Source organism: Armigeres subalbatus, chromosome 1 (genome assembly GCF_024139115.2).
Source record: "Armigeres subalbatus isolate Guangzhou_Male chromosome 1, GZ_Asu_2, whole genome shotgun sequence".
In the NCBI taxonomy this organism is placed as follows: Eukaryota; Metazoa; Arthropoda; class Insecta; order Diptera; family Culicidae; genus Armigeres; species Armigeres subalbatus.
The window spans coordinates 13,934,433-13,960,553 of record NC_085139.1 but is presented as its reverse complement, the minus strand read 5'-3'; the positions used below and the strand labels follow the sequence as shown (position 1 = coordinate 13,960,553).

At 38.9% G+C, this 26,121-nt stretch overlaps 1 protein-coding gene across 9 annotated transcripts in view; it reads right to left on the bottom strand.

Moving 5' to 3' along the window:
* Positions 1 to 26,121, bottom strand: part of LOC134222039 (segmentation protein cap'n'collar) — a 309,662-nt gene that overhangs the window by 173,090 nt on the left and 110,451 nt on the right. For 7 of the 9 annotated variants that reach the window (XM_062701196.1, XM_062701206.1, XM_062701201.1 and 4 more), the window contains 2 exons: positions 17,082 to 17,273; positions 16,887 to 16,962 (listed from right to left, as the gene is read on the bottom strand). In XM_062701196.1, coding sequence (XP_062557180.1) covers positions 16,887 to 16,962; positions 17,082 to 17,273 — 268 coding nt within the window. Of the gene's footprint in view, positions 1 to 16,886; positions 16,963 to 17,081; positions 17,274 to 17,400; positions 17,434 to 17,555; positions 17,723 to 26,121 lie in introns of those variants that run through there. The other 2 variants (XM_062701227.1, XM_062701221.1) reach the window with 2 other exon arrangements.

Below are 26,121 nucleotides of genomic sequence, written 5' to 3'. Positions count from 1 at the left end.
TTTGTTTATATGTTTCTTGAACATCATAATGATGTGAACTCGACATACAACGAAAAACTGGGCACGATGAAAACTTTTCCTGGATGTGATGTTTATCAATGGGCAACATGTAGTGTATATTCTGAAGCCCTTCGCGGGCCGCAGAAAAAGGCTTCGAGGGCCGCATGCGGCCCGCGGGCCGCACTTTGGGGATCACTGCTCTAACCGATCTCAAGATTTCTTACATTTTCTCCTATATTATGTACTTACAAAGGTTAGAGGAAAATACAACTGATCCCGTATATATTTGTTACAAAAATAGTCGAACAAACGTACATGCGGGTAAACGGTTCCGTTTGATCCAATCTAAAATGCATTAGAAAAATAAATCCAAATCCCCCACAGCTTTAGGCTGTCAGATGTGATAAACGAGAAAATATATATATGAAAATCAGCTCGCATTATTCCCATGGAACCATTCCATTCTTCCAGTGAAAACGACAATTTTCACGTTCCTAACGGTATATGAGCGTAAATTCAGATGTCGTTTCGAATGGAACTCACATTTTTTCCCTCCATTTTCGACCTAGTCCCCTGCCGCCGAAATTTGAAAATTGGCTCATCACCGCGCACCTTGACAACCTGTTACCCAGGTGACCTAGCTCGGAAGGCTCCCGAAACCAACCGCTACGTAATTCCGGAAAGTCATTTTAAACCGAACAACTCCTCTTCATCCTGCCAGACCGACCGAGCCCAGGCCCACTATAGTGTTCGGTGAGGAAAAGTGCGTCTCATGATTAGATGCTACTTTTCGAGAGCAACTGTACCAACCTACTTATGCTATAGCCAAAAAGTCAAAACTCGGTTGATCAGCTCAAATGAGACGAGAAAGACGGCCAGTGTCAGTGTATACGGACGACGGCGACGACGGGAAGTGCAGCGTCATATGGTTAGTAGGTGAAATGTAAGTCCCCCGAAGGCACTACCGACTGCTGCCTGCCGCCGCCGCACACTCGAATCGAGGTGTGATAATGTCTCGTTGACTGCGTTTCTGGGTCCGGTTCTCTCGTTCGTCCATTCTAACATAATCATGCAGCCCAAATTAGGAGTGCTTAATAGAATTATCCACGCGAGGCGATGACAGCAGATGACGAATGTGTGCTGTGGCGGCAATGGCAAATGCTCTGAATGGGACGACTTCTCCTTTCGGGGCTGCTTCTGTTTCGGTACTCTTATTTTCTTGTGGAAACAGTTGGACGTGACCTGTCACGTCGGAACGGAGTTTGTAGGATGTGACAGAAGAAGGATGCAAGTAATAACAATGGATGTGATGGATATTCGGAGGATTGGATTGTGGGATGCGAGATAAGAAAAAAAAGCACGTGGAAGTTGCCATTCTAGAAAGTCATGGCAAACGGTAATGGTTTCGTTGGATGAACGAGGCTGAATGATTCGCTTTCAGATTCTCGTGTAACAGACAAGTGACATTCCATTACAAGCTCATACATTTATCTGCATAGGAAACTTGAAAAAAATATTTACTACAGTTAAATTAGCTGATAAAAAAACTCTTAATTATCTTCATTCCAAACAAATGGCAAATGGCGTGTTTAACTTTTTCTACTCAAATGGAAACGAAACTCTCAAAAATATTTCTTTTGAGTATGCCTGATTATTCAGATTCTATTTATTTTAGTACTAAGATAACGAGTAGTACTCATCGAACTCTTTAATAGAAAAATGGAGAACATGTATGTTGTAAATTGGTACATACGTCACATTTTCAGATTACGGTAGTGTTGGTAGTGAGGACTTAATACGATGAATCCTTATTTACCACAACTTATTGCCCTAGATTGAAAAATAGATGAGGGTAGGTCTCTGTTTGGTAGATCTTACACCGTAACACAATAAGTCAAAGAGATCTACCATGTTACGGGACAAAAAAAATCTACAACAGAGTGTATGTAATTAAGAGTGGCGACATGTGTCGCATTTGACAGGTCTCCTGCTCGTTTGGAACACGATTTTGTATGGGAATGACAGATGAATTTCGTTCCATTTCTGACAGTGTCGCAACTCTTAATTACATACACTCTGATCTACAATAAAGCGTACCCGATTTTCTCCAAACACGTGGTCACGTCCTTACAAGTATTTATATCTCATAATTGTCCTATTATCTGCTTGTAAAAGCGCCCGGAGTCAACATTGTTTTCACAGATTAACTACCGTGAATCACAAGTCAGTCCCATGGATGCCTTATACAGATGGGACTGACTTGCGATCCACGGCAGCGAAAATAAAATAATCTAGGACTCATCTAGCAAAAAACACTTTTATGATTTTTATGTGTCCTTCATCTTCAAAAAAAAAAAGGACTGCGAAATGACGGCTCTGATATATGTGAACAATAGATTTGGATTTGTTGTAATGAGCGAAAGGATGCGATTTTGCAATAAAAAATCAAACTTTATTCTTCCCTGTAGAATCACAAGCGAGTTTACTAACGAGTTTGTGTTCAATGATGGCATTTTAAGTAGGATATTATCTATACTGCTTCAGAGTCTCTCATCAATGCAATGCTTTTATTAGTATTCAGTTTATCAACTAACAATGAAAATTGAACTCTGTAAAATTATTATTTGACTTGTATGATTTTTATTTATCAAAAGTACCATGAGACAGATATGCACAGAAAGGGAATACACCCATGCTTTTCTTACGCGGTCGGTATTCACCAATTTTTTTGTTAACCTGAAATTTTATAGCTTTATAAATGAACCGTTTGTTTGAGAAACTGCATATGTAACATTTTTGGCCAAAATGAGATTTTTATATATTCTGAATCCTCGTCCAAAAATACGTATTCTGGCAAAAAATACGAAAAAAAAAGTTTGTTCAGGAATGTATGATTTTTTTTCGTTTGTTTGAGAAACTACATATGTCCACGTACTTTAAAGAGCAATTGTGGAGTACTGCTTACATTTTTTGCACTGAAAGTGCCCCAGGGTGTTGAGTTTTGCCAAAAACTCAAAGGTGCAGCCCAATCGGGTTGTACGCAAAGGTGACGTTGAACTACGTGGCAGTACTGGTGGTTTTCGTGATTTTCTGCTGAGATTGAGTGAGTTGAAAGCAGGCCAAGTTCCAGTTGGAATGTAGTGCTATGGAAGAAGAAGCTTGCGATGCATTTACGAGTTTGACTGATTCACCAAAACCGATTGCTAAACTGTTAGCAAGTGTAAATAATCATACATAAATATTGTAACATACTGGAGTCAGCTTTTACGCGGAGGATATGGGCCGCGTAAATTAAAACAACGTAAAAAACAGCATAAATTCCAAAATATGTCTAAATGAATCGCGTTTTTCCCGAAATTCTAGTGAAAAAAAATTACATAAAAAGCGATTCGTGTAAAAATAAAACGCGTAAAAAACAGCTTCAGTGTACATCGGGAATGAAGCGTTGACTCTTCCTTGATCGGATGGTCCAAGAAAATTGAAAATCCATCGAGAAACGGCTGAGATATTAACGATCAAAGTCTATCATATTTTCGTGACGTTTTTAGACTTTTTGCAATCGTAAAGTGTACCCCAATATAGAAAAGACAGACGTAGTTCTACGTCAAAACTATTGATCTGTATCGAAGAAATCAAAAGATTCGGTGCAAATTTGTTCGAAAACAGTTTTTTGTTGTTTTTTCGAAATAGTGTAAAATGGACTTATGCAGTTTCTCAAACAAATGATTCAAATACCATCAGAATTTTCTTTGATTTTTTGTGATTTTTGACGTAGAACTACGTCTGTCTTTTCTATATTGGGGTACACTTTACGATTGCAAAAAATCGAAAAACGTCACGAAAATATGATAGACTTTGACTGTTAATATCTCAGCCGTTTCTCGGTGGATTTTCAATTTTCTTGGACCATTCGATCAAGGAAGAGTCAATGCTTCATACCCGATGTACACTGAAGTCGCTTTTTACGCGGTTATTTTTACTGGAATCGCTTTTTAAACGATTTTTTTCACTCGAATTTTGGGATTTCCGTGGTTTATTCAGACATATTATGGGATTTTCGCAGTTTTTCACGTTATTTTAATTTACGCGGCCCATATCCTCCGCGTAAAAACCGTCTTCAGTGTGTTACAATATTTATGTATGATAATAATACAACAGTTTAGCATTCGGTTTCGATGAATCAGTCAATCTCGTACGTGCATCGCAATTCGCAGGCTTTCTCCCATAGCACTACATTCCAACTAGAACTTGGCCTGCTTTTCAACTTAGTAATCTATTAGCATTTCTTTAGTTATAAATTAAAAGCTTTGCATGAGTATGTGACGAAGTCAATGGATACACTATGCCCAGAGTGTCGAGAATGTTTCGCACTCGAAAACATCCTAGATCGGATCAAGAATCTATCTCGCAATCTCTAGATTCTGCGCCTTTGTTCGCAAGGCTAACTGGAAACTTCAAGCCAGCATAGACGTCAAATTAATGCAACTTCCAAGGCTTTTAGCTGGTGCAGTTCGTTTCGGCTAACTTACACGCGCGTTTTCTCTCGGGCCTTTGATGGCAACTTCTTGCTTACGTCTATTGATGCCAGTAGAGGGGCTCGGAATCTTCTTCGCTGCTGCAGTGGATGCGTTCTGTGAAACTTCGGCTCGTTTTTGCTGATTCCTAGGTGTCTACCGGAGTAAACGCATAGTCCGACGCAACTCACGTGAAGCAATAATAATTATAACTTCTTTACTGCGTCTGCTCTGACTTACTCCATAGGATGACCACCAAACGCCGTTGACAGCCCAGCTTCCACGATAGGCTTTTCTGTAATGAGCCAGTCTGACTTAGTGGCGGGTACTAAGTCTCTGTTCCAGTTAACGTTGGTGATGTATGCAGCGGTACACTAAGGGCTGTCCACGTAAAATTTCAGACAAATAGATAATGTCCATGTGATTTGTCGCCAGTTTATCAATTTGGACGAGAGCTAAAACATGCTCAAAGCATCCCATGGAGTGTAGAGACTCAACTGTTATAAAATTGGATCGTGTCAGTGGTTTTTGAAATTTTTACTTGCTGAAAGATGGATTTCCGAGATTTAACGTGGAGAAGCTTTATCAGTCAGGGTTGTGCTGAATCATTCTCAAACGATAATTATTGGTATTTTTATTTGATAACTTCTCAGGTGTGAAAAGTAGGTTGTTGTAAGTTGTCATCGGCGATATTTTTTTAAATTTTGGAATCGATTGGTAATAAACACTTATATATAAATAATACGAGAGAGCGTGAGAGTAAATCGCCGATTTCCCCTCTTGGGAAAAAATGTTACAAAAGGGAGTTTTCTTAAAAACTAATGCGAAATATAACCAAATGAAGCATCCACCGGATATAATTATGTCTTCGCTATTGGATGATGAAGTTTTGCAACAAAAATACTTCCCCCATCCAGCTGGAGACTGCTTTTTCTCCTCGGTGGGTGGTTTTACTGGGAGGTGGTACGAGCACGTGGCTGTCTTACTCGTCAATGACTGGATGACGTCAAATTATCGCCTTAAGGTCACTCCTGACGGAATCCAAGTTTCAAAGTGCTCGCGTTTTCGGGGACACACCACTCGATACGAAAGCAACACACAACTGTCATTTTTATTTTTTCACGCATGCTGCGACGCAGCAAAGCTAAATCAACAAAAATGACAGTTGTGCGTCGCCTCCGTATCGAGTGGTGTGCCCCCGAAAACGCGAGCACTTTAAAACTTGGATTCCCTCAGGAGTGACCTTAAACTAAATGATTGGAATTTTGTTATCATTTAGTCTAAGTTACTGAAACTATGGCTATAACTTCGTTACTAGTGGAATTCAAACAACGAATCATTAGGCATAGTTGTAGAAAAACTTTCGCACTAGAAGTCCCCCATACAACACTTTTTGAAATTCAGCTTCTGAAATGAGTTATTGACAAACTACTAAATGATCGAACGCTAATTACTAAATGATCGATAACATCATTGGTTTTTATCTTCCTTTTCAAATGATGGTCTAAAAATTATATACATCACCAGGGTTCATAATGCTCACTCAACCTCAGGAGCACAGGATAAACAACGAAAGCAGCGATTCACCTTGGGCTTGAAAAAGGCTTGCTTTGGTCTCATCGCACAGAAAAGTCGAAAACCTGTACATTACGTACAGCAACGTAGTTCAACGTCACCTTTGCGTACAACCTGAATGGGCTGCACCTTTGAGTTTTTTGTTAGGTTAACTCATTGTTTTATTGACGCTAAAGGTCCTGATTTACTAAATTCAAACCATGTAAAAAACCTTGGTGTAAAGCTTTCTCATAGCCATCGGTCTGGGCAGAGTGGAACACATTTCCCGATTTTTACAGGTTTTTTCCAGGGTTTTCGTTAAATTACAGGAATATAAAAATACATACGTTGTACATTATGCAGATGATTTTATTCATTATAAGGTATGAATCAGATTTAAAGGTGAATAGCTTTGGCGGCGCCCGAGTTATGGCAAAGGTGAAGTGGAAAATCCTCCAGACCGTAGGAAATTTATTCAGTAGAGGAAGATCCCCCAGTGCCAGACACATAAGCCGGAAAACCATAACTCTCGAATTATCCGAATTATGTTTACTTGTATACCATACACACAAAATAAGATCATTAATAATTCATACAAACTATATTTGATCATTTGAATTCGTTTTTCGACTCGTTTCGAATTTTGGTGAAAATTTTCATGGTGCAGAAAAGTGTCCCCGAAAACCGGACACTATTGCATCATGTTCACATATGACCAAGTTCCTATTACATGAATAAGGACATCATTAAGAATAGTAATATTTTTTACTTGCTTCAAGTTAATCAGCTGCTCTCCGAAAATACAGTAATTCACGATCGACTTATTACAAACGACTATTCAATGTTGCTAGCCAGCGCTACCGTAACTATATACCATTGCTTGTACAATCGGTATGTGAAGCGAACGGAAGCAAGCCTTCGTGCTAATCACAAGAGATTGTGGTCATTCGTGAACAACAAGAGGAAATAATCAGGACTGCCATGCTCAATGTTTCTAGGAGACACAACGGCCAACAATGATCGCGAGAAATGCAATCTATTTGCACGTCATTTCCAACGCGTTTTCAACGAATTTTCCGCATCTGAAGCGCAAGCGCAAGGCGATGCCTTCAACTAATAACTTCCCCGCATTACCGAAGGAATACCCGTATCCGTGCTAAAGCTATGCAAATACGTTTTGAGCCACCCATTAGCAATGCTATTTAATCTGTCAGTTCAGCGTAGTGAGTTCCCGACACACTGGAAATTTTCTTTCATGTTTCCGATTCACAAAAAAGGATACAAACGCGATATTGCAAACTATCTGGGCATTACTTCCTTGTGCTTAGTTATTTGAAATAATAGTGAACTATTGCCTGTTTAGGTGTTGCAAAAACTACATCGACAAAGATCAGCAAGGATTCTATCCGAAGCGTTCTGTATCCACGAATTTGCTACACTTGCGAAACCGTTGTTCGGAATCCCAACTGCTTGCCAATAATTCTTGAGTCCCGCAAGACAGCAATCTTGGGCCACTTCTTTTTTCTATTTTCATAAATGACGCCTCCCCGTTGCTACCTTCTGGATGCCGTCTCTTATTCGCAAATGACACAAAAATAGTCAAAATAGTAAAATGTTACTCCGACTTATTATTTACAAAATATGGTAAACATCTTTGCTGAGTGGTGCTCAAGAAACTTGCTAAGACAAAGTATCGAAAAATGCATTCACATTCGACTACGTCCTCAACTGACAGACTCTTCTTCGGGTTCATCAAGTTAAGGACCTTGGTGTTATCCTGAACAGTGCCCTCACATTTAGTATCCACTATAACGATAACGTGAACAGAGCTAATTGTTAACTTGGCTTTATGTTCAAAATCGCTGGTGAGTTCAGGGATCCGATGTGCCTCAGGTCTCTTTATTGCTCCATTGTGAGATCTTTATTGGAATCGAATGCTGTTGTGTGGTGTCCTTTTCAAGCCAATTGGATTGCTCGAATAGAAGCCGTTCAAATTAAAAATGTGCGTTATGCACTACGCTTTGTTGGTTGCCGTGAAAAATGGAATTGCCACCGTACGAGGAGCGCTGTCGTCTTTTGAGAATCGAACCACTTGACGAGAGAAGAAGATTCGCTCAAGCAACGTTTGCAGGAAAATTGCTCACAGGTGACACCTATTGACCAGCATTGCTGGCCCAAATTCAAATATACGCACCAGAAAGACCGCTTCGTCACCGTAACTTTCTTTTTCTGGAATCGAGGATCAGCAATTATGCTTTGAACGAGCCCGTACGTGCAATCTGCCATCAATTAAATCAATTTTTTTCATACTTTGATTACAATGTTTCGCTGACGTGTTTCGACAACGACTACTAGAAGTTTTCCGTACCGCCGGATGTTACCAAAGAGATTTAGAATAGAATAAGTCATATTCATTGAGACAACCAGTTGGATAATAAACATATAAACAAACAAATAAAAAAAAAACAAACAAACAAACAAGTTGTAAATATTAACACCTGTTAGTAGAGCTTATTTAATTCTCCAGCTCAATTTCTTATATCCTACTCTAAATACCCTTAATTTCCAATGACATCTTCAATTTTTGTTTCTGCTTATTTCTGTGGTTTTTTGATACTTCAGCAAGAAAAAACAAGTTTTACAAAACAGGTGCAAAGAATGGCTATTTGATCACATAAAAAAACTCACTATCCGGACCCGGGGGACAGCTACCGAAATACAGAAATTGATTCTGCACTATAGATACATTATCTTCTTCTTCTTCTTATTGGCATTACATCCCCACACTGGGACAGAGCCGCCTAGCAGCTTAGTGTTCATCCCTAGCAGCACACATGCTTCACATAGGTTGCAGCAACTCATATGTGACCAGATTTAGTCACAATCAAGTTGCTGCAACCATTTTTGTCTGACTTGTGCTGCTCGGGATTAAGCACTTCCACAGTTATTAATTGCGAGGTTTCTAAGCCAGGTTATTTTTGCATTCGTATATCATGAGGCTAGCACGATGATACTTTTATGCCCAGGGAAGTCGAGACAATTTCCAATCCGAAAATTGTCTAGACCGGCACCGGGAATCGAACCCAGCCACCCTCAGCATGGTTTTGCTTTGTAGCCGCGCGTCTTACCGCACGGCTAAGAAGGGCCCCTATAGATACATTATATATCTAACAAATCATGATCGCTATTTGATATATGAGTATTATTGACCATCTCGACATGATCAGAATGCAGAATGAAAACATGAAAAATTTTGACAATTATTATTCAATTTCAAATTTTGTAAAAAGTTTACAACATGAGGATATTCCATGCAGGTAAAGGACTTTTCAATAGGTTTCTTTTGTACCACATGAGATGATGGAGGGATCTCTGCAAGCGTTGTTTTTAGAAGTGTCCGGTATTGGGAGGCGTTCGGCGCGGGGGATCTCACCCTAGTTCTATTAAAAAATCATTATGGAATTTTATCGAGCATTCCACCAGACATTCATTCTAAAACTCTTCCAGGTACTCTCTTTAAAATTCCTCCGGAGCTTCCATCGGAAATAAATCCAAACATTTAGTCAAAAATATGTTTAGGAAAACTTTCTGAAACGGATTCTTAAGGAAATTTCTTTAGAAATCCCTAGGAATTCCTTTACAAATTCCTTTAGGTATTCCTCCGAGAATGACTACAGCAGTTCCTTTGAATGTTATTTTTTTTGGAAACTCCATTCCTTTGTACAGTTGATTTCCCCGAAAATTCATTTTTTTTACAAATTTGTACAAAATTTCCTCCAGGAATTCCAGGAATTTCAGAAAGACTTTCAAAAATTACTTCAAATATGCCCTCAAGAGTTCCTTGGAGAATCCCTTTAAAAATTCCTTTAGAAATCCCATCGAAAAATAATTTTAGAATTCTTTCGGAAATTCTATTAAAAATTCCTTCCTTACTTTAGGAATTCCTTGGGAAATTATCTCAGAAATTTCGGAAGGAGTTTTGGGATGAATTTGTGAAGAAATTCCTGATTTTTGAAGTTCCTGAATTAGTTTTGCACTGAATTGCTGAAGAAATATCCGATGGAATTCCTAAGAGAAAATCTGAAAAAAATAATTGTAGGCACTTCGTGAGGAAATTTTAGAGAAATACGTTTAGGAGAAAATTCTTAATCAACGTTTTCGACCAGAGGTCGTACAGACTTAAGGGGTAAGCCAGAGTAAACGTTGATAATGATTTTTATTTTTTTACGTGAGTCGCGTCTACTCTGGTTTTCCCCTATCACTTAACACCTAGCATGAGGCAATAAACAGCATAAGACACCCAAAGGACCGAGGATGAGGAGAAGTTTCCGTATCGTGAAAAGGTTTATCCTTACCGGGCGGGAATCAAATACACACTAACATCGCTGACCGCATGGTCACGAAGCCCATCAGAATAAATTACTGAAGGCATCTTTGGAGGATTTTATAAAGAAATCGTTGGATTAATTTTCTTAATTATTTCTAGGTAAATTTCCTGGAGGATTTCCCGAAGAAATTTTTGAGAGAATTCTAAAATGAAATTATCGGTGATTACTGAACACATTTCTAAGGGTTTTCAAAAAATTTATGAAAACATTTCATAAGAATGGAATTATGAAAATCATAAGACCTTGTTGAGACCTAATTTTTGTTGGGTATCCAACGAGATGATTTCTTGAAGCGTCGAAGGACGTTTGGTGTAATCACGTACCTCCTAATCTAGGAATCCAGGTTCCATTTTTTTTAAGTTTATGCGAAATCTTCTATATAATAAAAATGAGTTGAGATTTCCTTCCTAACGAACTCGCGAACGTGTTGACCGATTTTTTCCATAATCGATTTGTTTTGGGATCCGGAAGGTTTGTACAAAAAGTTGGTGAATTTAACGGGGAAAGGTGAAACATTTTGGGTCAGCTGTTGAGGAAAGCAAAACAATCACATGGAAATTGATCTAGACTGCGGTGCGGCAAGTAGTTCATTGTGACATTTGCAACACCCGGGCAAAGCTGGGTTTCTTTCGCTAGTATTAAATACTAAAGATTGTCTTATGAAACGCATTCCACGTGAAAAACTTATGAAAATCAACACATTTTCTTATGCCGAAATTTCAAAAGAGAATCTTATGATGGTCATTTGCAACACCCGGGCAGTATCTTTAGGCCCCTGTTGTTGCAAGAATGCCGGACAGCAACCCTGCAAAGATGGTGTTCGCTTCCGATCCGGCAGGTACGAGACGGCGTGGAGCGCAGCGAGCGAGATGGGCAGACCAGGTGCAGAACGACTTGGCGAGCGTGGGGCGTATCCGAGGATGGAGAGATGCGGTCTCGAACCGTGCATTGTGGCGTCAAATTGTTGATTCAGTGTTATCTGTTTAGATGTTAACTAAATAAATGAAATGAAATGAAATCTGCGATATGCCGAACCTCCCCACATCATTTTCTACTGCCAAACGAAAATAATTGTAACCAATATTACAGAGCTAGAACTGAAGTGTCAATATTGGTTGACCAGACCACTTAATATGTAAAAGAGTTGTGTATCAAAAACAAATGAAATAGAAAGAAATTTATTTAAAAAAAGAAGAATACAAAAGTGCTAAGGATATTACCGCGTACCTTCCTACACAACTGGTACCAAAACTTTAAATCCGCCTATTCCATTTTTAGGAAACCCCTTTCGCAAAGGTATTCTGGGAAGTTCATTCTCCAAGAAATCTAGGTTATTCTATCTGCAGGAATTTGGGAACAATCTTATAACAATTCCTTCTGCAAGAATTTTGAGGAATCACTTTTTCGAGAATTCTGGAGAATTCCTCTTCTACGGAATCAGGGAAATGCATACTCCAAGAATTCTACGTCACTCTTTTTCCAGGAGTTCCGAAGACTCCCACTTTAGGCATTATGGGGATTTATTCCCTCGAAGATTCTAAAGAATTTCACCACACCCCCATCTAGGAATTCAGAAAATCTTTCCTCAGGATTTTGAAAACTTATTATTCAAGAATTCTAATTTTTTCCCCTCCCCAGGAAATTTTAAAAATTTCTTCTTATGACTTATAGTGAATTCCACATCCAAGAATTCCTTCTAAAGGGTTCTTGGGAAATTCTCTTTCTAGAAATTAAGAAAATACTTTTACAAGAACTTAGGGAAAACACTCTCACATGAATTTTGGCAAGACGACATCCTCCAGAATTTTGAAGAGTTCCTTCACTGAAGATCCATGCCAGATGTTCACCAACCCAGATAAACTGGACGATTCCTCTATCGAGAACTCTAGGGATTTTTCCTCTCTGAATTATGAAGAAATCATCTCCATCTCCATGTATTATGGGGAATTTCTTCAACAGAACTTCTGTGGATTCCTCCTCCGAAAACTCCAAAGAAATTCTTATCCAGGACTTCTGAGGAGTTTTTTCTCCGAGATTATTTTGTAATTCATTCTCCGGGAATTCTGGGGCATTGATTATCAAAAACTTTTGACGTTTCCATTATCCATGAATACTTCAACTTCAATTTGCACATCACTACAATAACCGCCAAGGCATATGCAATGCTTGGATTTATAAAACGAAACGCTCAGGAGTTTGAAGATATATACTGCTTGAAATCTCTCTACTGTGGCCTGGTCCTGGCCTGGTTCCATGGAATACGCTGTCCTCGTGTGGGCTCCATATCATATGGTGCAAAGTAATCGGATCGAGCGAATTCAACGAAATTTCATTCGATTTGCGCTTCGTCAACTCCCGTGGAATGACCCCGTCCGCCTTCCACAATATGAGCATCGCTGTGGATTAATTCATCTGTCATCTCTGGCTAGCAGGAGAATCATCCTTCAACGGTTGTTCGTGTTCGATATCCTGTCTCACAACATTAACAAGGACGCTGCAGAGTAATGTCAACATCAACGTTCTAGAGGGATCAACCAGCCATACAGATTTCCTACGTCTTCCAGCACACCGCACCATTTTTGGACAAAATAACCCTTTTGTTAAGAAAATTATTTTGAGCTTTTTAGTGGAATGTCTTCTCTTGTCATAAGACGAGTTTGTACAATCCCATTGAATTCCACCACTAAACTGTCTTGACAGATACGTATTTCGACCTCAACAGTAAGGCCGTCTTCAGTGTCTCGGAGTCGAAGTCGAGTCAAGTACGAGACACTGAAGACGGCCTTACTGTTTAGGTCGAAATACGTATCAGTCAAGATACAATTAAGTGGTGGAATTCATTGGGGTTGTACAAACTCGTCTTATGACAAGCAAAATAACCCGTTTGATATTTGTTGTCGACGTTTTAATGAAGTGTATGTTTATTTTAATTATAATATAACCAAGTGTGTGTTTAAAAGTAGTACAGTCAACTCTCCACATCTCGATGTTCTATATCTCGATATCTCTCCCTATGTCAATGGTTTCCTCAGTCCCTTCAATCTACATACATTTGAGCTTTCTACATCTGGATCCCTATCTCGATGGGTTCTGATCATATTTTGTTCAGGATTCACTCTCCTTATGTCGATATGGTCAGATTTTTGGGCTACTAGACCATCTTTGGACAATAACAAACACATCAACAACAGGAAACGACATTTGTTTTGTTGTCGTTTTTCATAGCAACGAGCTTTTTTGGATCTAGAACCCATTTAAATATTCCTTCCATTCCTCGATCTCTCCCTATCTCGATGATCCCTTCAATATCGAGATGTGGAGAGGCGACTGTATAATTAGTTAGTAGTAACTGTCTGTACGATTAGTTCGAAGACAAGTAATAAATAAATAAATTCTGAGGACTGGATAAGAAATTCCCCAGAAATTCTTGAAGAGATATTCAGCAGAATACATGGAAAAATCCACATAATTCTTGGAGAACATTAGTATTATTCTTGGATGTTTAAGGCTATTCAGCAGGAATTATCTCTTCTGTTCTTCTTTGTTTGCATCACGTACCTCACTGGAGCAATGCCGCATTTTAGGCACCATCAGTATAGTCCTACTTTATATCCACGCACCTTACAGCACAGAATTTTTGCTAAGTATGTTCTCAAGAAATTGAATAAGGACTTCCTGGACGAATTTCCATGAAAATTCCCAGGAAGAAATCTAAAAGAAATTCTTGACATAAATCTCAGAGCAATCTTAGCAAAAACTTCTTGAAGTATTCCTGATAATATCCTGTTGAAATTGAAGAATAATTCTTAAATCAGTTCCTGGAGGAATTCCTAAACAAATTCTGCAGAATTCGTTGATGAATTGCTGGAGGAATTCTGCAAAATTTCTAAAGAGTTGAATTTTGAGAAGAAACCTTCAAAATTCCTCAGAAGTCTCTATGGAATTTTCCAAGGTCAACGATAATTTTGTGGGCTTTTCTGGAGAAATTAGCGAATCAATCTGCTTAAAACATCGAAAATAAATCAAACATTGGACTAATAGAACGATGCCTCATTCCCAACCGAATCAATTAAAAAAGGAAATATTATACAAAACAAACAACAACAATACCTCATATTAGTTTGGTGCTAAGCACGAGTTGAACCAGCCTGGGGCTGAAACTTTCGATACTAAAGAAAGAGGTAGAAAACTTGGACTAAAATTTCTGAGATTCGTATTTAACTACTTAACTTACCCTCATTGAAGTTTTTCTCCATTTGTGTATGCGAAATGCAAACATAAAAATAACAGATCCCTTAGTGCTGGGCACCAGAGCCATTCCATTTCGATGAATATGTGTCTTCAGTCAGTTTTATTTCATATCAAAATTATAACAACATTAGTTATGTATCTGGTGGGATTTGATTCGCGCATGAGGTATGAGTCTGTGAGTTTTTCCCTACACTGGTAACACCCCAGAAAAAAAAAGTTCAGAAAGCACTGCTTTCAGAGGAGGAATTTGTTAAAAAAAATTCAGGATTTTCATCAAAATCTTTTTACAAAAGTGTTCAAAAGTTGTTCAGTAAAGTTTGATTAAAATGGGTCGTAATTCTTGCATAATATTTCCATGAAGTTTTGTTAACAAGAATAACTCTGGAGATTCCTAGGAACGCTCTAGAATTTGTACCCCCGAATTTTTCTACAGCTTTTCAAAAGTTTCTCAAATATCTGTGAATAATTCAAATTAAATTCTACTGTAAGGTTCTATATTTACAATCTGCGGTTTGAAAAAAAAGCAATTTTTTCTGGAAGCTTTTCTAACGCTTTAGGCATCAAATTAAAAAAAAATCTTAATAATTTCCTCTAGTAAATGATATTTATACAAGTTCTAGATTTTCGTTTGTTCTATAACATTCCATAAAATGCTATCAATTATTGTTTCTCGGCATTATCTTAGTAATTTATCTTTTTCTGCAGCAATACCCATTAACACTCCCTTCTAGTTAGTCATTTTCACACCATGAATTACTACGCGAGTCTAATTCAATGCTTGCTTCATGTTTGTAATCTATAAGTACAGACATGTTTGTATGACTTTCGCTATTTCGAAAGAATACGACTAATATTGCATCATATTTAACAAATTAAAATTGAATGGGTTTTGTACACTTAACCAGCGGATAGCAGATTTTAATACAGTCTGCATAAGAACCTTACAGAAATTGAATAAAAATTAGGCATATACAATTTCGGAAGATTTGAATACAATTGTTGAATTGAAATTTTACAGATTTGTATTATCTGTATAAAAAGCTAGATTTTATACAATATTTGTCAGATTTGTTTTTGGGTGTAGCTTGTTTTAGTGTTTTCAACAACAATTGCGCTCTTTGCAATCGCCTTTTTGCACACGGGATGCAAACGAAATATAATTCGCAATGAGAATCGCTTTGCGATCTCAGAAAACAATTTCCGTCTGTAAATCAGTCGTTACTATATTCGGATTCAAGTCGTGATCCGACTTCGATGTCAGTCGTATTTTCCCTATCAAACGATGATGCTGTCATAAGGTATTTGCATAGTGCCCATGTATAGCAGCAATGGCACTCATGAAACTACATGAAAAGCTTCAGAGATATTACACACACGTACACTGACTGATTTATAGATAAAATATCTCAACCATGCTTATGGAATTTTCCAGAATGCAGTATGGAGTGCAAATAATAAGATTCAAAGAAAAATAACGGAAATTTATTAAAATCACAGCCAGTACTTAAAATATGTTTAAACACAAGATGTTTGGCAGCCCCGATAAAAATGGCCTTTAATGCGACAAAATTTCCATTGAAGGGACAAAATCGTCTAGGACTAGAAATCCATTTTCTGTACGATTGTCATACGATTCTCAGTTATAATTTAAGTCGAGATATACATATGAGGTTATCAGCGGTATGGATTTCGAAGTTGCATTCGAGCAGACGTAAATTAAATAATTTAATCTATGACATATCATAACCTCACTTTCTTATTACTTGACGGCGTTGTCATGACGCCGATTTAGATAGCTTTCTAAAAATTAATAAATATTTTACACATGAACTTAAAATCAATATAATATATCAAAATCACTACATCACCTGCACCTAAAACGAGGTGGTTTTCAATAATATGTTTAAATGAACCAATGTTCATTGGTCCCTAGAACGTCGATTTGCCCGCATAGGAAGAATCCCCACTTGGTTCATTACCAAAGTAATGTTCGTTAAAAATCATTTTCAAGTTGTAAAATGAGGCAAATCAAAATAATTCTAATAATATAATACGAGCACGTTCCTAAAAATAATTCTCTTAGATTTGTAATGTATTAATTTTCCCCTATTCTCCACCAGTAATACCATTTTCGGTGCTTCCTGATAATCAATCGAAGATAAGAAAGTGATTCACTTACCTGTTTCGGTATCGACGGTATAGGAAAGTCCAGCCCAGGGATCCTCCTCCGATTGCTTATCATCATTATCCTTTTTCTACGCAATCGATCCCAGGTGTACCGAAAAAAAGAACAAAACAGCACTCGAATCAATTAACTCGGTCCGCGCCAAGGCTAACCCCATTTCGCAACAAAATGGCCTGCGCAATTACCCACCTTATCATCGTCGTTTTTGATTTCCAGCAGTACTTTAAGCTTCTCCAGATCATCTGAACTGTCCGCGGCATTGGCGCCTTTTCCGGCTACTCCTCGGGCCCCACCGGTCGCTACCGATGGAACCGTCAGCGGCGTCAGGGTGAAACCCAGATCCACATCCTGCTTCCAAAGCACCTCGATCAGATCCATCTCCTGAAATAAGCGACAAAACAAACAACAGAACCAGATTAGTCCGATTTGCTTTCTAGACACGTCACAGACTATAATAGTAAATAATAAATCGTTGACGACGAATTTTGCTAGCGCGCCGGTGCAGAACCTGACGATTGTGCCTCATCGTTTCGTTCTCTCTAGCACTACTGGACGATTGGCATTTTGTTGGTCTCTTCTTTTCTAAACCGAAGATCGATTCGCACAGAAATTACATATCTTAATCGCACCAATCTCTTATCACCCAGACACCAATCCAGATACCCAAATATGAACGTCCTCGGCTAGTGTGGCAGGTGGCGGTGTGGATCTTCGATTCACGCGGCTCCAACGTATGTCGGCTGTTGACCGTACCGAATCAAATAAGGTAATGTTCGCATGCTTGCGAAAGACGAGCTGGTATCTTTCGGTTCGGGTTCCTGGTCGGGGACAGGTTTACTATACGAAAACAATTGAAGGAACGATAAGAGAGCAGTAGTGTTATCAGTATAATGAGCTGGGCCGAATCCGTGGTGCCGAGCCCTCATTTTTGATATTAATCTTCACGTTTTCTATGATATCTCTGATTGGGACGTTCCTATAACATCTCTGATTTTTCATTCATTCGCTTCGTAAACTTAAATTGAAAAATAAATTAAGTGCACCAGACTTCAAAACCTTGGATGAACAAATATATAAAAGTGTCAATCCATCCCTGAGCCGTTGTATTCCTCTAGCAGCACTGCTTCTCGATGGTCGGACTGGAGTACTGTCACACTAACTCGTCGGGTCGGGGCGCTGTGTGCGCCGACTGATAACGGCGCGAACTGATAAGAGCCAGCCACTACAGCGCCGCCGCTTAGTCGAACGAGGTGCAATGTGATTGTGAGGAATATTGTTCAGAACTTTGCTACAGATCTCAGACTAGTGAGTTGGCAAAAAATACTTGCATGCAATATGCTGTATCAGAATTGCGAGGGAATGCTTATCATATTTTCATGAATTGCAAAATTTTGGCAAATGTCCTCCACCAAAGCTTATAAAATTATGACTAGTACATAGCGATGGTTTGAAAATGTGAGACGCTGAAAGTGGAACAAAATTTGTCTGATGTGAAAAGTTCAATAATTGTTTCATAAGCACTGATAATTAGCCTACAACAAACATGTATAAAATAAAACGTGCTGGGGAGTCCAAGGTCCAGTATTGTGGGATGCCATTTTGCAATACAAAATATGATCCACACAAAGCAAAACGGAGAAAAACAAACCTGTATTAAAATGATTACGCCCATCTGTGTATTTAATAATTTGCGAATCGAGCCTCCAACCATTATTGGTGAATTCCGTAGCATGTTTTGACGCCAATGAAGTTGGCGAAGCGAGGTAAATGAATCTGCAGAATCACAAAGGGAGTTTGAGACATGTGAGTAGTTAACTTGTGACAACGATGCATAACCATGGTTTTTTTAAACTTTATTTATGTGATTATAAACATTGTTGGAAAAGCATCGAACAACCATTTATCCTTGAAAATTACTTACCTTGAAGTAAAAAAAACACGATGATACTTTGAAAAATATGTATTTATAAGGTGCCAAATGCGATCAAATTGAAAAAAGCTGCGAGCGATAAAGGCTGCGACCATCGAATAGAATTTGGTGATAATAAAACGCAACCTACTACAGTTTTTTTTACCTTCTAGTAGCTGCAGGAAGCAGGGCAAGATTGTTTAGATTATGAATTTACGTGTTGAGTTTTTTTTCGTATTGTTCGTATTATTGATACGATTTGACTGGTTGAAAGAGGTGTCTCAAAATTTCGATTTCTTATTCCTGTTTGTTTTATCAATATTCTTATTGAATCCGTAACCAAGCCGCTTAAAGGAGCTGATAACGATTTTCGCTCTCTTGACCCCATGTTACCCCTCTAACCTTTTTGTTTTCCCCGAAGACGACAAGATTATTATAATCACCCCTCTTTCTATAAATGAAAAAATATAATATAATAGATTTGTTATAGACATAAGACAATCGAAACCTACTTGTGTTCAAGGATGTTATCGATCATTTAGTAATTCGCGTTCGATCATTTAGTAGTTTGTCAATAACTCATTCCAGAAACTGAATTTCAAAATGTGTTGTATGGTGGACTTCTAGTGCGAAGGTTTTTCTGCAACTCTGCCTTATGGTTCGTTGTTTGAATTCCACTAGTAACGGAGTTATAACTAAAGTTTCAGTAACTTAGACTAAATGATAACAAAATTCCAATCATTTAATTTAAGTTACCGCAACTAGCGCTATAACTCCGTTACTAGTGGAATTCAAACAACGAACCATAAGGCAGACTTGTAGAAAAACCTTCGCACTAGAAGTCCATCATACAACACATTTTGAAATTCAGCTTCTGGAATGAGTTATTGATAAACTACTAAATGATCGAACGCGAATTACTAAATGATCGATAACATCCTTGCTTGTGTTGTAACAATTTGAAATGTATTTCCATAACACTCTCACACAAGATTACCTTTAATATGTGTATGTTAGAAGTAAGCTTAATACTAATTCATATTTAATATATCTACAGATAAAAAATATTTTATGAAATCTAAAAAAAAAGAAGGTTAAATTAATTTATTGGATATTTTCAACATATCTACGAAATTACTACGAAATTTTTCTCAAATGTTAGAACTGGCATATCTAACTAGTCAGAAGTTTTTGGACCGTGATCACATTCCAATTTATTTTGTTGGTATATCGGTCTCGATGCTACTCAAAGCAAAGAAAAGAACGGAATTCGAAATTTGTCACTACGTTGTGACGAGTGTGAAATTAATTTGGAAGGTGTTAGGTATGCGAGGGATATTTGAGAATAATAATTATCGAAGCCCCTTGCCGTATATCCCATTGGAATTGCTCCGGCATTTAATGGGAATCACCGAGAATGGCCTTGCTGATCTTTTCTTGCGTTGAAAGCGCATTGAACGTCCAAACACCTTCGTTCAATTTACTAGAATATATTTTGGTTTTGCAAGTCTTTTGAATCAGACTGAAATAATCAATTCACTTGGTCAATCTGAACTTAGCATTATAGCAACATTGCACAATGGGAAAAAAGTTGTTCATAGCGCGAATGAATTCAATATCTTGGTAAACCCAATAAAAAAATCGTAGAACTTTCTGGGGAATTGTGCAACAATAGTGAGGTTCACTGCACGAAGCTGCAAAACCTCGTTTCACAACAATGCCCTTTATTTGTTATGCCTTCCGGAAGATCTTAGCTTCTTGAATAATTATTAAAAAATCATTTTATAAAGGGTTACCCCCTTTGAGCAATATTTTAGTTTCTTAGGTCGTGCAGTGGGCACGATGTCCTGGAAAATTCTAGATCAGACCAATAATGTGAGGAATATGAGAACGTGCGGTAGAATCAGCAAGATTCCCAACATCGTGTAGTAGACAGAGCTCACAAAACACGATATTTGACTTAATTTGAGGTTAAATATGCTTGTGTGTTGCATTTATAGTTCTCGACCTCTAAAATCGACTGGTTATTGGCGTTAGTTGTTTGATTGGAAAAATTCCGAGACTTCACATAATCAAGGGCTCTAGAAACTTGTGTGGAAATGCTGGGTTAATTTCGGTTTGAAACCAGGCGTAGTTGACCTTGTAGACCAAATGATCTGAATTCCAGAACAAATTAGAGAACCTAGAACATCAGCATCAAACTAATTTGGACTGCACATAATACGCAAGGGCTCTAGGGGATTGTGAAAATCGCTTAGAAGAATCCCAGGAGCCAGCTGTTTGAAATCACGATTCAAATGATTTCTTGATCGCAGTATTGGACATGTTAACCAAGAACATGTGGATCCCAACATGTAATTAGGTTTAAGTTCCTCATAATACAAGTTCCATATAAATGCTTGCACACTTGTTCATTTATTTAATAAAACGGATGAGATGAAATTTGCGTAAAAAGTTTAGTCAAAAGATTAATCATCGCATAAAAGAACCATGCGTCTCCATATGCTTTTATGCTCATATGCTGCTAAACAGTTTGTGTACGATTATTTCCGAGATGAGTCGCAGCAAGCATTGCGCGTGGACGCATGCATCTTAAAGTTGCTGTCATTTTTTTTCCATTTTATGTTTCCGTTTTTCTTTTGATAAGTTTTAGTTAATTTGAAAGTTTGTGTTAAATGTAGTTCGGCAAGTGAAGCAAAAAATAGTAGATTAGTAAGTTCAAGTGGTGCCGGTGAATATTTTTAAGCCATTCGTGTCGTGTGTGATTTGAAAAAAGAAGCCAAATTATATGAGGATCCCGTTACCAAGATAAGTTTTTACCTCTTAATACTTTCATTTTCTTTGCTCAATGAAATGCTTTGCATGAAATGATCAAAAATCCCATATTAATAGCACCATAATGGAATACATTTTTAAAAGCTAAAGATAATGATTGAAAGTTCGTTCGAGGAATACATTAGTTCACGAGATCCAAATTAATAATATTACTACCTCTGAACTGTTGATCCGATTTTCTACTTAATTATTTCAAGCAGATACCACTCCATTTCCAGATAAAACATATGTATTCTGTTGAAATTTACTTCACAACAAATAAAGTAAATTCCATTTTCACGATAAATCAAATTATACTTTAAAAATTTTCATATAGATTGATATAGGTTTGAAATTCACAACTTCTCAAATATCCTGGCCCGTAATCCAAACTGTTTTCATGGCTTACAGTATTTTTATTTCTTAAGTGTTTTCAACCTACAGTTTTATTTCAAAAAATGTTGAATACATTTCCTTTGTAAAATTCACCTCATTTTTGTTAAATAAGGTGTTTCAAAAAAATAAGACATGGCGAACATAAAATTGAACTGTTAAGTAGAAAAACTACAACAAAATTTGGTATTGTATATTTTTATAATTCATTCAATAATACAAAATTTTCAAAAATTCAGCATCATTGCAAACATATCGTTACATATACATACGAGTAATATTGTGCGGATTTTTTGTAGGAAATAGTGTTATTAATATAGGTACAGGCATGGGATTAACTATTTTTTAATGTTAATAAAATATGTGCATGGTGGTGAAGGTGTTTTTTTAGCTAGATTCTTAAGAAGTGTGAAATTAATGAAATTTTGGATGTCATAAAATGGGTTTCAATTCAAAATTAAGTTAGGTGAGCATAATTATGTTCATGATTCTTGATGTTTGGGTGAGAAATCAATGTATTTCATGTACACATTGCCTTGTTATTGACATAGGAACAGATAAGGAACAGATATAAGAACTGTGTTTGAACAATATTGGGCCATAAGATAACGAACAATATTTAGTGAGTTTGTATGAAATTCCATATTTTGTAATTTTAACGTCTAAAAAGGCGTTTACAATAGATATATGTACAATGGTACATATATGGAAATTGGCGATCCATAATGAGCTGAGCAACATAACATCGTATGTTCAAGCCCAATCTTCAATCTATGTGTATCATTTAGTTAAAGGTAACCTATTACTGTATATATTTTACTAATAATTTTGAAATTGCATAACTTTAACGGGGATTTCATTTGCACAAAATGATCCACATTAACGCGTTGGAACTTTACGTAATCATTTTTAAACAGCTGAATTATTGTTTGAATCAAGAATTCAATTCAAGCGTAGTGAATAGGTTTTTTGTAATCAGATTTAACCATTCAAAATTATATACTTATCATAAAACCTTATTGCTTATTAGACTATATTTATTAGAACTCAGTGGAACACGTATTACATTGATTGTGTTTATATTATACATTACATTAAACTGTTCCTTCCTATGTGAGCTTTTATTGTAGCGGACTAAACTGGTCAATATACGTGTGATTCAACACATGCTGTCGATGTACATATTTAACAATTTTGTTATAGCAACCTTGTAGATAAGCTGGATCAGTAAATTAGGTTATATGTTCCCTAGATCGGATTTTCTCGATGATCACCTATGTTAACCAGCACCGGTATACTCTATCGTCTCTCCCACTGAATTTTACTTTCTGCAGCAATCTTCTACTGTTTTGTGCTATTTATAGTGTTTTACATTTATTCGTCATAATTATTATTATTTATTTATTTATTTATTTATTCAGACTAAGGCCGAAGTGGCCTGTGCGGTATATAAGAGTCTTCTCCATTCGGCTCGGTCCATGGCTACACGTCGCCAACCACGCAGTCTACGGAGGGTCCGCAAGTCATCTTCCACCTGATCGACCCACCTTGCCCGCTGCGCACCTCGCCTTCTTGTGCCCGTCGGATCGTTGTCGAGAACCATTTTCACCGGGTTACTGCGCGTTGGTCCTCCACGAGCATCGTCCAGGTCTCGTGTCCGTAGAGGACTACCGGTCTAATGAGCGTTTTGTAGATTGTCAGTTTGGTACGGCGGCGAACTCTATTCGATCGGAGCGTCTTGCGGAGTCCAAAGTACGTACGATTTCCAGCCACTATGCGTCTCCGAGTTTCTCTGCCGGTGTCATTTTCGGCAGTCACCAGTGAGCCCAAGTACACAAATTCTTCTACCACCTCGATTTCGTCACCACCGATGCAAACTCGCGGTGGGTGGCTCACATTGTCTTCTCTTGAACCTCTTCCTATCATGTACTTCGTCTTCGACGTGTTGATGACTAGTCCGATCCGCTTAGCTTCCCTCTTCAGTCTGATGTAGGCTTCCTTCATCTTCTCAAAGTTACGTGCCATAATATCTATGTCGTCGGCGAAACCAAATAGCTGGACGGACTTATTGAAAATTGTACCACTCGTGTTAATCCCTGCTCTTCGTATTACCCCTTCCAAAGCGATGTTGAATAGCAAACACGAAAGACCATCACCTTGCCGTAACCCTCTGCGGGTTTCGAAGGGACTCGAGAATGCCCCTGAAACTCGAACTACGCACATCACCCGATCCATCGTCGCTTTGAAAACTGACACGGTTGAGTTTATCCGGAAAACCGTGTTCGTGCATTAGCTGCCATAGCTGGTCCCGATCGATTGTATCATATGCGGCTTTGAAGTCGATGAATAGATGATGTGTGGGCACGTTGTATTCGCGGCATTTCTGCAGTACTTGGCGAATGGCGAACACCTGGTCCGTGGTGGAGCGTTCGCCCATAAAACCCGCCTGGTACTGCCCCACGAACTCCCTTGCAGTTGGTGCTAGTCGACGGCATAAAATTTGGGAGAGTACCTTGTAGGCGGCGTTCAGCAATGTGATTGCGCGGTAGTTGCTACAATCCAGCTTATCGCCCTTTTTGTAGATGGGACACACGACACCTTCCATCCACTCCTGCGGCAAAACTTCCTCCTCCCAAATCTTGGTAATGACCCAGTGCAGCGCCCTAGCCAGTGCCTCACCACCGTGTTTAAATAGCTCTCCTGGTAGTTGGTCAACCCCAGGGGCTTTGTTGTTCTTCAGCCGGCCAATCTCCTCCTGGATTTCCTGGAGATCCGGAGCCGGTAGAATTCTATCCTGCGCGCGTTCTCCCAGGTCCATCACCATACCGCCATCTTCGTCTGCCACATCGCCATTCAGGTGCTCTTCGTAGTGCTGCCGCCACCTTTGGATCACCTCACGCTCGTTCGTAAGAAGGTTCCCGTTTATGTCCTTACACATATCAGGCTGTGGCACGAGACCCTTACGTGAACGATTTAACTTCTCATAGAACTTTCGTGTGTTATTAGCGCGGTACAGTTGCTCCGTTTCTTCACGGTCTCGATCTTCCTGCTGGCGCTTTTTCCTCCGGAAAATCGAGTTTTGTTTGTCTTTTGTCTGCTGCATTCTTCTCTTCCACTAACTGCTCACATTCGCCGTCATACCAGTCGTTTCTCTGATCCGGGGGCACCGTGCCAAGTGCAGCGGTTGCGGTGCTACCAATGGCGGATCGAATATCTCTCCAGCCATCTTCAAGAGACGCTGCGCCTAGCTGCTCTTCCGTTGGAAGTGCCACTTCCAGCTGCTGCGCGTATTCTTGGGCTAGTCTACCGTCTTGTAGCCGCCCAATGTTAAGCCGCGGCGTCCGACTTCGACGCGTGTTGTATACCGTCGAGAGTTTTGAACGCAGGCATACTGCAACGAGGTAGTGGTCGGATTCAATATTCGCACTGCGGTAAGTGCGGACGTTCGTGATGTCGGAGAAGAATTTACCGTCGATTAGAACGTGGTCGATTTGGTTTTCCGTTTCTTGGTTAGGTGATCTCCATGTGGCCTTGTGGATATTTTTGCGGGGAAAGAAGGTGCTTCGGACTACCATTCCGCGGGAGGCTGCGAAGTTTATGCATCGTTGGCCGTTGTCATTCGATACGGTGTGCAGACTATCCGGTCCGATGACCGGTCTATACATTTCCTCCCTTCCTACCTGTGCGTTCATGTCACCGATGACGATTTTGACGTCCCGCAGTGGGCATCCATCATATGTCTGCTCCAGTTGTGCGTAGAACGCTTCTTGCTCGTCGTCGGGTCTCCCTTCGTGTGGGCAGTGCACGTTGATGATGCTATAGTTGAAGAAACGGCCTTTAATCCTCAGCTTGCACATCCTTGCGTTGATTGGCTGCCACCCAATCACGCGTTGGCGCATCTTACCCAGCACTATGAAGCCGGTTCCCAGCTCGTTGGTGGTGCCACAGCTTTGGTAGAAGGTAGCCGCTCGATGCCCGCTTATCCACACTTTCTGTCCTGTCCAGCATATCTCCTGCAGCGCCACGACGTCGAAGTTGCGGGGATGTAATTCATCGTAGATCATCCTGTCGCAACCTGCGAAACCTAGCGACTTGCAATTCCATGTTCCAAGC